Genomic DNA, 15,760 nt, shown 5'->3' with positions numbered 1-15,760 from the left:
TTTAAGAGAATAGAACAAATGCTACAAATGTTTATCTGGAACCAGAAAAGACCTAGAATTGCCAAAACAATCTTGAGAAAAAAGAACAGAACCGGAGGCATCACACTCCCAGATCTCAAATTGTATTATAGGGCCACTGTCATCAAAACTGCTTGGTACTGGAACATGAATAGACACAGTGACCAGTGGAAAAGAATTGAGAGCCTGGAAGTAAGCCCCAAACACCTATGGACATTAAATCTTTGACAAAGGTATACAGACTATTAAATGGGGAAAGCAGAGTCTCTTCAACAAATGGTGTTGGAAAGAATGGGTTGAAACATGCAAAAGAATGAAACTGAACCACTGTATTTCACCAAATACAAAAGTAAATTCCAAGTAGATCAAGGACTTGGATGCTAGACCACAAACTATCAGATACCTAGAGGAAAATATTGCCAGAACTCTTTTCCACATAAATTTTAAAGACATCTTCAATGAAATGAATCCAATTACAAAGAAGACTAAAGCAAGTATAAACCTATGGGACTACATCAAATTAAAAAGCTTTTTCACAGCAAAAGAAACCACTACCCAAACCAAGAGACTCCTCACAGAATGGGAGAAGATCTTTACATGCCATACACCAGACAAGAGTTTAATAACCAACATATATAAAGAGCTTGCCAAACTCAACAACAAGATAACAAATAACCCCATCCAAAAATGGGGGGAGGACTTAGACAGAATATTCACCACAGAAGAGATCCAAAAGGCTGAGAAACACATGAAAAAATGCTCCAAGTCTCTGATTGTCAGAGAAATGCAAATAAAGACAACAATGAGATACCACTTCACTCCTGTGAGAATGTCATACATCAGAAAAGGTAACAGCAGCAAAAGCTGGAGATGGTGTGGGGTCAAAGGAACCCTCCTACACTGCTGGTGGGAATGTAAATTGGTCCAACCTCTGTGGAGAACAGTCTGGAGAACTCTCAGAAAGCTAGAAATGGACCTACCCTATAGTCCTGCAATTTTTCTCCTGGGGATATATCCTAAGGAACCCAACACATCCATCCAAAAAGATCTGTGTACACTTATGTTCTTGGCAGCACAATTTGTAATAGCCAAAACCTGGAAGCAACCCAGGTGTCCAACAACAGATGAGTGGCTGAGCAAGTTGTGGTATATATATACAATGGAATACTACTCAGCTGTAAAAAATGGTGACTTCATCTTGGATAGACCTTGAAAAATTCATGTTAAGTGAAATAAGTCAGAAACAGAAGTGTGAATATGGAATGATCTCACTCTCAGGCAGAAGTTGAAAAACAAGATCAGAAAAAAAAAAAAAAACACAAGTAGAACCTGAAATGGAATTGGCGTATTGCACCAAAGTAAAAGACTCTGGGGTGGGGGTGGGTGGGGAGAATACAGGTCCAAGAAGGATGACAGAGGACCTAGTGGGGGTTGTATTGTTATATGGGAAACTGGGGAATGTTATGCATGTACAAACTATTGTATTTACTGTTAAATGTAAAACATTAATTCCCCAATAAAGAAATTAAAAAAAAAAACTAGTATAGCCACAGGCCCTTTGGAATATAGCTAAAATATGCCTACTAGCTATCTACAAAATGGAGGACCCCCCCAACTTCACCTGCACTATTCCAGCCTTTAGGTTCATGATCGTTCAACAATTTGTTTGGCTTTGTATATTAACTCTCTTTTTAGCCACCAGGTTCCAGATGCTAGCAGGATGTGACCAGACTTCCCTGGACAGACAACCCCACCAATGTGCCTTGGAGCTCTGCTTCCCCAGAGCCCTTCCCCACTAGGGAAAGAGAGAGACAGGCTGGGAGTATGGATCGACCTGTCAATGCCCATGTGAAGCGGGGAAGCAATTACAGAAGCCAGACCTTAAACCTTCTGCATCCCACAATGATCTTGGGTCCATACTCCCAGAAGGTTAAAGAGTAGGAAAGCTATCAGGGGAGGGGTTGGTATACGGAGGTCTGGTGGTGGGAATTGTGCGAAGCTGTGCCCCTCTTATCCTATGGTTTTGTCAGTGTTTCCTTTTTATAAATAAAAAAAAGAACAAAGAAAAATACTATTAAAACTACACTGGGACTATAGCTCAAACCTGTGAGAAAGTCCCACATCAGCAAAACAGGAAATGGCAGGTGTTGGCAAGGCTTTGGAATGCAGACTGGTGCACATCATTTGGAAAATTCTATTGAGAGTCCTTAAATAAAAACGAAAATACCAGGGTTGGGCAGTTGTTACAATGTGCAGGGACCTGGGTTCAAGTCCTTGGTCCCTATCTTCGAAGGAAAGCTTCATAAGTGGTGAAGCCACCATACCTGTGGACACCTAATTTTTGACAAACAGGCCCAAAATATTAAAGGAGAAAGGAGAGACTTTTAAATAAATGATACTGGGAGCTGGGGCCCTAATTAGGGAGTCCTGAGTCTCCCAAACAGACTTGATGGGCCTAGACCTCAAATAAATCCCTCTCTCCATTGTTTCCGGTCATCTCTGTCAGGAACAACAAAATAGACCCCTTTGTGGGCCCCCATAGGACCTTGCCCTCAACCTGGATCAACAATGGTAGAGAGTGTTCCATTCTTCAAAGGGAAGATGGACAACATATTCTATGCTACACCTGAGGAAGATGGGTCGATACTGGGGCAGCATGGAATGTTCCTACTCATGACCACAGGATGTGAGCTCAGATCTAAAGGGATATAGAGGTCACACAGGCTCCTAAGCTAATTATGGGCCCCAGATCACATCAAATTGATGGGGTTTACAGTAATATTTATACCCCTTTCCCATATTAGGGACCTATTCTCTTCCCTGATCCAGCTTTCTGGTCCTTTTCCCAGCCATGACATCATCTCCCCAGACAATAATTAGGATTCACCTGCATATCAGATTTCAGGCTCAGGCAAAACAAAAAAACAAAACAAAACAAAACAAAACACCACTAGTATAGCTGCAGGCCCTTTGAAATAAACTAAAATACGCCCACTAGCTATCTACAAAATGGAGGACCCCCCCCCCAACACTTCACCTGCACTATTCCAGCCTTTAGGTCTATAATTGTCCAACAGTTTGTTTGGCTTTGTATATTAACTCTCTTTTCAGCCACCAGGTTCCAGATGCTAGCAGGATGTGACCAGACTTCCCTGGACAGACAACCCCACCATTGTACCTTGGAGCTCTGCTTCCCCAGAGCCCTTCCCCACTAGGGAAAGAGAGAGACAGACAGGCTGGGAGTATGGATCGACCTGTCATGTCCATGTTCAGCGGGGAAGCAATTACAGAAGCTAGACCTTCAACCTTCTGCGTCTCACAATGATCTTGGGTCCATACTCCCAGAAGGTTAAAGAGTAGAAAAGCTATCAGGGGAGGGGTTGGTATACGGAAGTCTGGTGGTGGGAACTGTGCAAAGCTGTACCCCTCTTATAGTGTGGTTTTGTCAATGTTTCATTTTTATTTATTTATTTTTAAAATATTTATTTACTTATTCCCTTTTGTTGCTCTTGTTGTTTTTTATTGTTGTAGTTATTATTGATGTTATTGTTGTTGGAAAGGAAAGAGGGAAATGGAGAGAGGAGGGGAAGACAGAGAGGGGGAGAGAAAGATAGATGCCTGCAGACCTACTTCACCGCCTGTGAAGTGACTCCTCTGCAGCTGGGGAGCCGGGGCTGGAACCAGGATTCTCATGCCGGTCTCTGTGCTTTGCACCACGTGCGCTTAACCCACTGCGCTCCCGCCGACTCCCCAGTGTTTCATTTTTATAAATAAAAATTTAAAAAATGATGCTGGGAGAATTGTGTTGAAACATTAGAAGAAGGAAACTGAGCCACTACATTTCACCACACACAAAAGTAAGATCCAAATGTATCAAGGACTTGGGTATTAGACCACACATTATTAAATACTTAGAGGAAAGTACTGGCAGAACTTTTTTCCATCTAAATTATATAGCCATCTTCAATGACTCAAGTCCAATTACAAGGAAGACAAAAACAAAAATAAACCACCACCCAAAGAGACTACTTACAGAATAGGAGAGCTTTACATGCCCTACATCAAACAAAAGGCTAATAACCAAAAAAAAAAAATATATATATATATAGAACTCACCAAACTCAGCAGCAACAACAATAACAAAACAACAAAACAAACAAAACTCCCCACAAATGACACTGTCTCAAAATGGGGAGAGAATATGAACAGAATATTTACCCAAAAAGAGATCCAAAAGTCCATCAGACATATGAAAAAATGTTCCAAGTCATTGATTGTCAGAGAAATTCAAATAAAGACAACAATGAGATACCACTTAATTCCTGTGAGAATGTTATACAAATAAAGGATAGTAGCAACAAATGTTGGAGAGGATGCTGGGGTAAAGGAACCCTTCTGCACTACTTGTGGGAATGTAAATTGGTCCAACCCTTGTGGAGAGCAGCTAGAGAATACTCAGAAGGCTAGAAATGGACCTACCCTATGACCCCACAATTCCTCTCCTGGGGATATATCCTAAGGAACCAAACACATGCATCCACAGAGATACCTATGTTCATAGCAGCACAATCTGTAATAGCCAAAACCTGGAAGCAACCTCGGTGTCCAACAACAGATGAGGGGCTGAGCAAGTTGTGGTATATATACAATGGAATATCACTCAGCTATGAAATATGATGAATCCACCTTTTTCACCTTACCTTGGATGGAGCTTGAAGGAATCAAGTTAAGTGAGATAAGTAAGAAAGAGAAGGATGAATATGAGACAATCCCACTTATGGATAGAAGTTGAGAAATAAGAACATAAAAGAAAAACACAAAGTAGAACTTGGAATGGGTTTGGTATATTGCACCAAAGTAAAGGATTCTGTGGGTAGGTGGGGGGTGCTTTCAAGTCCTGGTGACATGATGCTGGAGGAGGACCTGGGCTGGGGGTGAGGGTGTTTTTTAGAAAACTCAAGAAATTTTACACATGTACCAACAATTGTATTTACTGTAAACAAATAATACTCCTAATAAAGAAGATATAAAACATAGGTAAAAAATACACAATTACATGAAATAAATAAAAAATAAATCAAATTCAAAAACAAGTGGTGAAGCAGTGCTGCAGTTCTTTTTCTCCCCCATCTCCTTCCATCTCAATTTCTGTCTCTATCCAAAAATAAGAATATTTAAAAAGTATAAATACCTATGATCCAGCAATACCACTCTTAGGTATGTATCTAAAGGACATGAAGACACTCATTTGAAGGGACATTTTTCACCCTATGCTTATAGCTGCAATATTTATAATATCCAGACTGAAAGCAGCCTAAATGTTCATTGACAGATGACTAGATAAAGAAGCTATAGGATACATACGGTGTTCAGCTTCATTTATCTTGCAGGCAATGACACTTCTTTGTAGCTTTAATCCATGGTTCACTCATGACTCAACTTTCCAAATTTTCTTTGAGGTTCAAGATGAGTTAGAAAAAAATCAACTGTCTCTTTCTCTGTCTGCCTTTTCTAGTACAGGCTAGATTTGTTTTCCTATTCCAAACTATATAATCACGTGGATTCTAAAAAGCTCTAGTAGACTGGAGAGCATGTTCTTTAGCTACATAATTGAGGACGACAGAGATGAGGTCATAGATCAATTAAAATTTGATCTGAAGAGTATAGAAAGCTCAGCTTCAGACTGATTTGAAGGGCTTAATTTCAGATTGATAACCTCAGGGAAAATCCTAGTAGAATTAACAAAAGAACCTTTTCATGGCCTAGGCATGTATATGTTAAAGTTAGTAGTCCAAGATATCAACAAAGCAGTTATAGTCATGCAAGAAATACTGGCTTATGGGTCTCAGATGTATTCATTCAACTACCAATATCTGTGCATTACTGCATAAAATACAATCCAGGATCTTTTCACATGGTCAGCCTGTATTCTAACCTCTCTCTAGTTGTTTTTGTTTTTAAAAAATATAGTTTCAGAAATGCTCCTTAAATACAACAGAAAGCTTAAAAAAATCCTGGTTGGATTATGCTGAGTTACTAATTATGTTTAAAAGAACTACTTGGTTTAATTCAGCTAGATTTCTTTTTCTTCCCCAAATCAGTTCTATGTTTAGATAGTAATAAACTCCTCCAGTTTGCAGAACAATTGGCACGGCAGTCCCTTTAACAAGTCAGGATCATGAAAACAGGGCCAGTACTGGTAAAAAAGACATTTAAAGCACACCACAACTAGACATAATGTGTGGCCTGGCACTGGATCCACACCAGCCTAAAATATATTCTGAGGAAAAATGAAGAATTCTGAAGATGGAGCAGGTATTAGGTGAATATCAATTGACATGGGAAATGAAGATGATTAAACAAGAAAGCACTTTTGCTTACCTAATAAGGTAATAATTATGGAACGTATATAAGCATGTAGAAGAAGGTCCCAAAGAAGGCACATCACATTGAAAACCTCCCATACATCAAAAGAAATTGCCCCAAAGATAAAAAGGCAATCAAGCAACTAGGAGAAGATATTTGTAAATCACCTCTGACAAGAAAGTGATATCAAAAGTTTACAAAGAAATCAAACTCAACAACAAAACAACAAATAATTTAATGATAAAATGGGTAAAAGATCTGAAAGACAGTTCTCTAAAGAAGACATCCTGATGGCTCACAGACATATGAAGAAATGCTCCACATTACTTATCATTAGAGCAATGCAAATCAAGACCATAATGAGATCTCACCTTACACCTGTGAGAATGTCTCACATCAACAAAACAGAAATTGCCGATTGCCCGTGAGGATACCGAGAGAAAGGAATTTTGTTACACTGCTGGTGGGAATGAGAACTAGTGTAGCCCTTATGGAAAACAATTTGGAGAACACTTAAACAAATAAACATAAAAATACCATATGATCTTGCAGTACCACTCTTGGATATACAGTCAAATGACATGGAAGCACAAAATTGAAAGGATATATGCATCCCTATATTTATAGCTGTATTATTTAAAGTTTCTAAAGTATGGATGCCACCTAAATGTTGAACAGCAGATGACTGGATGAAAAAGTATATATGCAATAAACATAAATATATATATACATATATATAGTAAACAATATATATATATGCAATTAAAAAAGGATGAAATTGTACCATTCTGAACAAGGTGAATGAGTTTGGAGGTAGAAATACTGAATAAAATAAGAGATAAAGGACAGCTACTAAATGGTTTTGCTCACAGATGAATAAGGTGAATGAACTTGTAAACAATCCCCCCAAAAATAAGAAAGATAACAAGACTGCTTCCTGTACAATGTGAGGAGTTAATGATTACGGGGTAATGGCTGGGGAGGCACAGAACTGTGGTGGCAGGTATGGTGATTTACATGTACCAAGTGTGAGTATGAAAACATTCTTGTAATCTAATATTTTTGTAAAACACTCTTAAATCACTATTTAAAACTTTTTTTTTAAAAAAAGAAAACTCCCAAAGACCAATGGGAACATTACATTTTCTTGATTTTGCTTAGCTGCATTTAAAAAGAATGTCTGCAATGAATACATACTACCCGTGTAATAATAAGTATTAGTCATTTCTCCCTGTTCCAGATAGCCCCTCAAGTTCAGAAAGTCAATTCTGATTTATCTGCCAATTCACTATATATATATATATATATATATATATATATATATATATATATATTGTTGTTGTTGTTGTTGAGGCCATTTCTAAGTCACTTGAAGGAACAAACAGAATTTTTAACCATGACAGTCTACTTCCATTATATGATTTATTCTTCACAACTGTAAAAAATCAGTTTCTTTCCAGATGGGGAAATTGAGACTCAGAGACTAAGCAATTCACCAAAAGTGAGATAGCTCAGATTCCTATTCCCATCTGACTTACTTTAGGGACTCAGTCCCGACCATCTCTATCGCACTTATTTCAGAATCACATTTTACCAAAAGTGAAAAATGTAACAGGAAGCTATACCTCCAGAAACTGTAAGTAAGCTTGGGGTTAATGTCTTAAAGTGATAAAGATTATCACAGCACCTGAGAGCAGATAAGGGGTTTTGTTTGAGAGAGAGAGAGAGAGAGAGGTATCTGGGAATATTATGTCCATTGCAATGCTGATGCTGATGATGGTGATAATGATGCTGATGATAATGGTGGTGATAACACTTACCAAACATTTCCTCAGAGCCTGATGCTTGTAAGCATGGCATTTTGTCCCTATAACAACTCCGTAAGAAGTTCTACACATTGTCTCTGCTATATAGGTGAAGCAGATGAGCCTCTGAAAGATCAAATCCCTCGTCCAAGGTCACCCTGCTCATAAAGTCTGAAACCTCCAGAGGCAAGGCCTGTGTTCATTCCTATTCAGGGCAGTCAAGTCTGCTTGCTGCTTTGTAGGGGAGGTTAACTCCCTATCTAGAGTCTGCATTGCTATATGCCTTGATTTTCTTTAATCAAGCCCCTAGAACCACAAGTTTTTATATTCGTGAATCTTCACATCTAGTAGTTTCCCTCATCTGGATAGCTGGTTCCCTCACCTCTGCAATTAGAGATGTAACATAATAGTGCAATGCAGTCCTTGTAATTTATTCTCCATTATATAGAACAGTATGACTCCTACTTTGATTGATGTATGTTTACATAGACAGTGCTTTTGTAATTTAATATTATTATTAAAAATAAAGTTGTTTGTGGCTTTGTATATATATATATATATATATATATATACATATATATATAACAAATATATTTTAATAGGCAGATGTTTCCTTTTTCAAATTACCCTTTTAAAAGGGATATTCACACTCAATTACTGTGCTGACACATAAAGTGGATGAATATATGATTTGATAATGAAACAGTAAATTAAAATCTGTGCAAGGCAAAAAATCCAGAGCAACAGCCCCATCCACACATGACTACGTTGCCTGATTAAGTGCTTACCAGGCGGTTTGGTAAGGGGCCCTCTCCTGATCTGATAACTGCCACGGAGAGGCCAAATGCAGAGTCAATCTGCAAATACTTAATCCTCCAGAAGGCAGATTAAGTGTATAATTGACCTATATAATCCATGTATCATCTCTAGTCAAATGTTCCCCAGGCCTGGTTCACAATGACACGGGGCCTGAAGAAAGCCAGAGCGGATACAGCATTACCACCAATGTGGATTCTATCCAAGTTCGAGATGGCTTTTTAATCACTGCTCTCTGAGCCTGTGAGGTTTTAAGCAGATGAATTCACCCTAAGCACATCTCTTTTAATCCCGATTTTCTTCTCAGTCTGTGTCTTCAAGAAGTACAAGGAGGAAAGAAACTAAATTAATTTTTGTTTAGACCTTGAAATCTTAGATGCGTTTCACGATGATCTGATCTCTAATATCAAAAAAGCATGTTTTTGTTTTGGGGAAGGCATTGAACTAACCACCAGAGAAAGGAGAGAAAGCCATCTGCATGATTTATGGACACTCAAGATTTAAATCACTGTCTTGGAGTTATTTCTTAAAGCTTATGGTCTCTTCCTCAGCTGCTGCTTTAGGAATGTGGGGATGATTTCATATTATTGCTTGATATTTTCTTTAAAATTCAGCAATAATTTTCAAGAGGACCATGCTTCCACTTGGGCCCAGTAGCAATCTGATTCTCTTTTAAAGATTCAGCACCTTTAATATAACCTAAATTCATTGTTATTGTGTACAGTGGAACATTCTCTTGTTTTAAATTTCTGGGTCTCTTGTCTCAAAAATATTATGACCTGTTATTCTATAATAACTAAAGCCATGCTATAATTATGTACATAAATTTATATAAACATAAATATATGTGGTTAGTAAGCAATGAAAAGATGCACATCTGAAATATTATGGAAAGTATTTTAAAGATTTTTTTTTTCCTGATCAGTGCTTTATTTTGTACCAGCAAGCTTTCTGTTAGGTACATTACCAAAACACTTGATAGACAGTATTCATAAAAGGACTATATAGATGAGCTTTATAAACAAATGGAAACTTTCACTGTATTGAAACAACCTTTTTAGGCAATGTTATATCGAATGTATTTCTTCAGCAAACCTAGAGAATGCCTGTTTAAAAAAAATGGGTGAAGATGAAATCGGAAAGCTGCTCTCAAGTTACATAATAAAATAGATAAAAATGCAGAACATTAAATATAGAGCCCCAAATGCTATGTTGATAATCTCCCACAAGAACCCAATTCCAGCCAAAAGTATAATGATGAGACACAGAGAGCTCATAGAGGGCCCTGAGATACAGCCTGTTTAAAACAGAAGACGCACTCATTAAGTGACCAGCTAGTAGTCCAAATATTCTCAGATACAAACACACACTAATGCCATCCAGCCTTTTCTACAAGGCACATTCAGAAAGGAAAATAATAATAATAATAATAATAATAATAATGGGGAGACGATACTAAACAGCAAGAATTCAAAGGACTTATCAGGTAAATAAAACTGAGATTTTGAAACACAGCTAAAAACACAACAGGAACTCTGAGAACATGCTTCTGATGACAGATGCCAGTAGGAATTAAAAACCAAAGAATGACACAACAGTCAGAATCAACAACCCCAAACAGCAAACAATCTCAGAGATCTGTATCTTTTTTTCTTCCTTCAGAATGCTAATTTTCTATTATTCATTTTTGCCATTTATCAAAATGCAACACTTCAGAAGACACAGCTTTGAGATCAACAAGTTTTTCTCAATAGATTATTGCCAATTGTTTAGAAACCTACCCCAGAGCCATTATTATTAGGAATGAAATTTAAAGAGTAAATTCATTGCAAGAAATACAGGATGGTAGGATTTGCAGACCCTTCTACCTTCACAGTCCTATTCCCTTGTTTAGCTCGGTGGTCACAGAGCCTTGCAGGGCATAAATGGAGAGAAATAAACACCATGCCTAATGAAACAGAAGCTGAAAATAATCAAACATGTTGGTAATCTGACGTTGTACTGCTAGATTATAGAAAAACAGTAAGTGCTGAATTAAATTACAGAGACTGCATGGTAATGAAGCTTTTTGAGATGCTCTGAGTTTTTCAAATGACAAATGTTTTAAATCTATTACAGATTCAATAACCTTTTCCTTTTCTTCTCTTTCTTTCTTTCTTTCTTTCTTTCTTTTCTTTTTTTCCCCACTACATCAGGTTGCCTAGCACCAGTATTCTGTAAATTAGGAGAACAGGTTATTTGGAAAAGTTAAAAAAAATAAATGACAAGGAAATTCATTATTTCTTAATAAAACAATGATATTTCCTCTCTCATGGGCTGGGTGGGGGGTAAGATTTTGTAAATGATTATAATGGCTATGTCTTTAAAATCAACTATTTGGGGAGGTATAACTCCTTTGGGAAAACATAAATGGGGCAATAGGAAACTAAACTGTTAGTGGTTTCATGATGTTATTACTGTCATATTATATTGATCACAGTAAATAAACAAGGGATAAGAAATACACATTTCTGAATGACCCCAACATAATTTGTTTTCTGAAAAGCATACTTCTTAGTAATATTTTTCATTATTAATTCACAAAAAAAATCAGAGGGCCTGAATTTGCTTATGTTCTACAATAGATGAGCAAGTCCCCTTTTGCCATCTATGCTAGCTATGGATAACTCTTACATTTAAATAAGATAGATTCGATTGCACTGTCCCTTGAAAAGAGCCACTGAGGAGGAGCTTTGCCTCTAGCAAAGCTACCTTAAACAAAAATTTACCCCACAGACTCTTAATTAGAAAGAAGAAAGAAGGAATAGTGGGTCATTTGTCAGTGAAGTAACAAGCTAAGCTGAAGATTCAATATCAAATTCAGTACAAGATATTTAAAGAATATGAGAATATTTATACACCCCCATACAGAAACACACACGCACACACACTTTTAAGGGTCACACAAAACTGAGAATCAGAAGATACTGATCAAAGGCGGGGGGAAAAAAGGCAACCTAGGCATTGAAAAGAACAATCCACAGGCTTCTTGGAAATTTCTGGTTTGTAATGTAATTCAGCAAAAATGGGCAGAGTGTCCCACTCCTAACGGCAGACCAAAGAGTGCTGCCTGTCTGTTTTCAATGCCTATTGGATGGTTGGTGGTGCCCCAAACATTCTAGGCTCAGAACTTTCATAAAGGCACACATGCAGAGAAGGGAGAGGACCTGCTGGTGAGCTTTATGCATGTATGAGGCATTCTCAGTGGATGTGGGTCATGCTAGAAGATGTACACAGGAAGATTATTTGATTCTAATTCATGCCACTTGATACAATGTGATAAAACATTTGACATGAGAGATAAGTTCCATTTTAATCAGAGAGAGGAAGGGTGGGAATTAAAAAGTAAGAAGGGTTTTCTCGAAGAAAGGTGATACAGGGAGAAAGAGACACTGAGCACGGAAAAGGGATGATCAAAAACAAAAAAAAAAAAAAGAAAAGAAAAGAAAAAAGAAAGAAAAAGAATGAAGCCTTTCAACACACAAGGAAAGCAAATGAGCTGGAAGACAAAGCATAGAAAAGTCAGAAGCTGCGGAGTATTAAAGCAGTGCCAACAATGAGCTCACTTAGCCATGGAGCAAACACACAACACACACACACACACACACACACACACACACACACACACACACACACACACACACACACACACACACACACACACACACAATGTAAATTGCTGAACACAATCACAGAAAAAAAAATATAGAAACACGGATTCCACAGTAGACCAAAACACTAATGTTCGGGCTGGCACTAAAAATACGGAAACCTGGACAGGAGGAGCTCACACTTCACAAGACAGAAGTAAGCTGTACAATCAGAGCCACATGGAGACAAGTGCGTCAGTGTCCGTGCACCCTGGCCCGGTCTACAATGGCAAATTTAGTGGAAGCCCAAAAGGAAAATATCTGGCTAAATGAGGTAACCCCATCTGCTTGGGCCTGAAAGAGGCAGGCGATCTGAGACAGAAGCAGATTTTATTTTATTTTATTTTATTTTGTCTCAGTGGCTGCTTTGGAAGTGCAGATGTAGTCAACAGTAGAAATAAGATTGCTTGGAAATTATTAAGCCTCAGAAATTGGCATTTTTGCTAAGTTTAGTCTGGGTCTGTCAGCCTGATGTACTTGCTCTTTGTACACTTCTTTCTCCCAAATTTTAAGTGAGTGGGTAAGCAGGGGGCACCTCAGTTGAGAACAACTCTGACAGAACTGTTTGCAAAAACAACAACAACAACAACAAAAAAAAAAAACCCAGGGCACAGAGGATTTTTCAGTCTTCCAGAAATGGGATCGTCTTTGAAGAGATAACAACACAGTATTTACGCTACATCTGCATGCCACAGCTGGTATCAAGAAGGTACCACCCCCAGGAGATAGGAGCTGGCTCCAGATTCCCTGACGATAATATCTCCCTAGAGCAAGGCCAGATTGCAAGGAGAAAAACCATGACCAAGAAAGGTCTTTGCCAGTTAGAGAAAGCTGCCTCCCAAGTTCTGCAGGAACCAGCCTGCTCGCTGAGAGGCTGTGCAACATCCTACATATCACACAGATTCGGACTGAGACACAACCACATCAGAGTGGGTTCAGAACAGACATAGAACAGTTATGAGCCTGACGTGGGAGAAAGGAAAAGATTTTGTTTGAATCAGGAGCAATCCATTTTCTCAAAATGTGACTTATCCTCCTGTCTCTTATTTTGTCACATTTTGGAGGGTCTCCTCCTTGGTCTTCAAGGAGGAGAAGGCATTTACTTACATCAAATAACCTTTCTATATACATCTCCTCATTGACCTTATCACGGAGGACATCCTGAGAGTGACGGACGAAAGTTACATAGGCATCGGCCACGTCCATTCCAGGTTTCTGCAAAAGAAACAGGGACACATGAAAACGGGATTTGTGGATAGTAGCTCTTCCTTGATTAACCATGTATCTTTCTCGCCCCACCTCACATTGCCTATGCTGGAGTTTGAAGCAATTCACAGTACATATTACTGCTCTTCCCAGCCTAGGCTGCTCGGGAATGATATTTAACCCCTGTTCTTTCCAGGAATCAAGCCTGACTAAGGAAGGAGATGGGGTTATACGATTTTATAAATATTTTTCTTTACCACTAATATTTTTATTATGGTAGGGAAAAAAATCCTAGATAATTTTGTTCCATTTAAAAAATATATATTTATTTATTTGACAGAACAGATAGAAATTGAGCGGGGAGGGGAGATAGAGAAGGAGAAAGAGATACATGCAACACTGCTCCACTACTTATGAAGCTTTCTCCCTGTAAAATGGTGACTGGGGGCTTGAACCCAGGTCCTTGCACATGGTAATGTGTGTGCTCAACCAGGTGTGCTACTACCCAGCCCAATAATTTTGTTTCTAATGGTTAAAACTTTGTTAGAAAACTCAGAAATATTCTCTACTTTTCCTCTGAATACTCCATTTAAGAGTATCCACATACTCTCAGTCTGCCACTGTCTGTCCTTGATATGTCATTAGAAAGGTGACAGCGTTCCCTACAACCCCCTTCTCATCCCCCAAGGATATTTGAGCAAGTTCTAAGAAATCATATTTCAACTTACACCCTCTCTTACTTAAGTGCCTTTTTTTTTTTTTGGTGGGGGGGCAGCTACCTGACTATCAAGTGAGTATTTGTTAATCAGTTTCTTCAGGGGGAGATACCCATCTTTGTTTTTCCTGTTCAGCTTTAGAGCCCAGGGATTCAAATAGGTGGGAGGAAGGCAAGGGGAGGAGTTGATTTTTAAATGAATTATATTTTCCGGAAAGGTGGATTAATCCAGCAATTAGGAAATAATTTATTGTAAGAAAATAGGGAGAAAGACAGAAGCAGAATGCACACTGCTTGAGATGCTGCAATCAAAGTTATCTCAAAAGAAACCTATTAAAAACACTGTAATGTGGGTCATTAGGAGAGCTGCTACAAACCCCTTAAATTTCCACAGCAGATATGTATGTTTGTTAATAACTAAAAAAGATTAGTTTTCATTACTGTGATTTACCTTAGATCACAAAGTATCATTTCTCTATAAGATGTGACTGTCAGGCACTGCAAATTGAAGTTAGTTAACACTTCTGTGTAATTTCCAGGGTGAAAATGAGGAAGGTTTGGAAACAGTAGGACTGTATATTTTTTTTTCCTTATACAAAGCAAACAATTATCAAGCAAAGGGCCAATGCTTGGCCCCTAGGATGCTAGTAACATTTCTTAACACCTGCTGAAACAATGACAAGGTATTAATTTGAAAAACAATGAGGACAATCCAAAGCCACGGTAGTCAACTGTTACACTTTCAAGCAATTTTCAGCAAATGAATTGAGCAGGTTCCATGAAAGTCCTATAATTGTTGCAGTTTTATGATATGAAACAAAAGCGGTTCCCAATGAGATGTGATAGCTACTGGTTCTGAACTGGCATGTCTCTCTTCCTCATGGTAACCACATACCAAAGAGTATGGATTCCCTTCTTGGAAAACTGGCAAGACTTATTATTATTGTTTCTATATTTTCCCTGGCGATGCTTACGGCAGACATTGACTTTAACTGGGCACATGTAGCTAACTTAAAGCTAAGATCCAAAGCCAAATTCCTACTAGTGACCCTCAAGATTAGAAACAGTTATCTACAACACTGGTTATTTTCATCAATCTTCTTTTCCCTACATTTACTGTCATCAAGGGGGGGGGGCTGTTTCAC

General features: G+C 38.2%; 1 protein-coding gene across 13 annotated transcripts in view; it reads right to left on the bottom strand.

The window, feature by feature from the left end:
• CADPS (calcium dependent secretion activator) overlaps nucleotides 1–15,760 on the bottom strand; it is a 571,423-nt gene that overhangs the window by 42,528 nt on the left and 513,135 nt on the right. For 12 of the 13 annotated variants that reach the window (XM_060202988.1, XM_060202982.1, XM_060202989.1 and 9 more), the window contains one exon: nucleotides 13,802–13,909. The exons of the other annotated variant lie outside the window; for it this stretch is intronic. In XM_060202988.1, the coding sequence (XP_060058971.1) occupies nucleotides 13,802–13,909 (108 nt within the window). The remainder of the gene's footprint in view (nucleotides 1–13,801; nucleotides 13,910–15,760) is intronic. 13 annotated transcript variants of the gene reach the window in all.

The sequence above is a fragment of the Erinaceus europaeus genome, chromosome 12 (assembly GCF_950295315.1).
Source record: "Erinaceus europaeus chromosome 12, mEriEur2.1, whole genome shotgun sequence".
Lineage (NCBI taxonomy): Eukaryota > Metazoa > Chordata > Mammalia > Eulipotyphla > Erinaceidae > Erinaceus > Erinaceus europaeus.
This window is presented reverse-complemented; position numbering and strand designations above follow the sequence as displayed.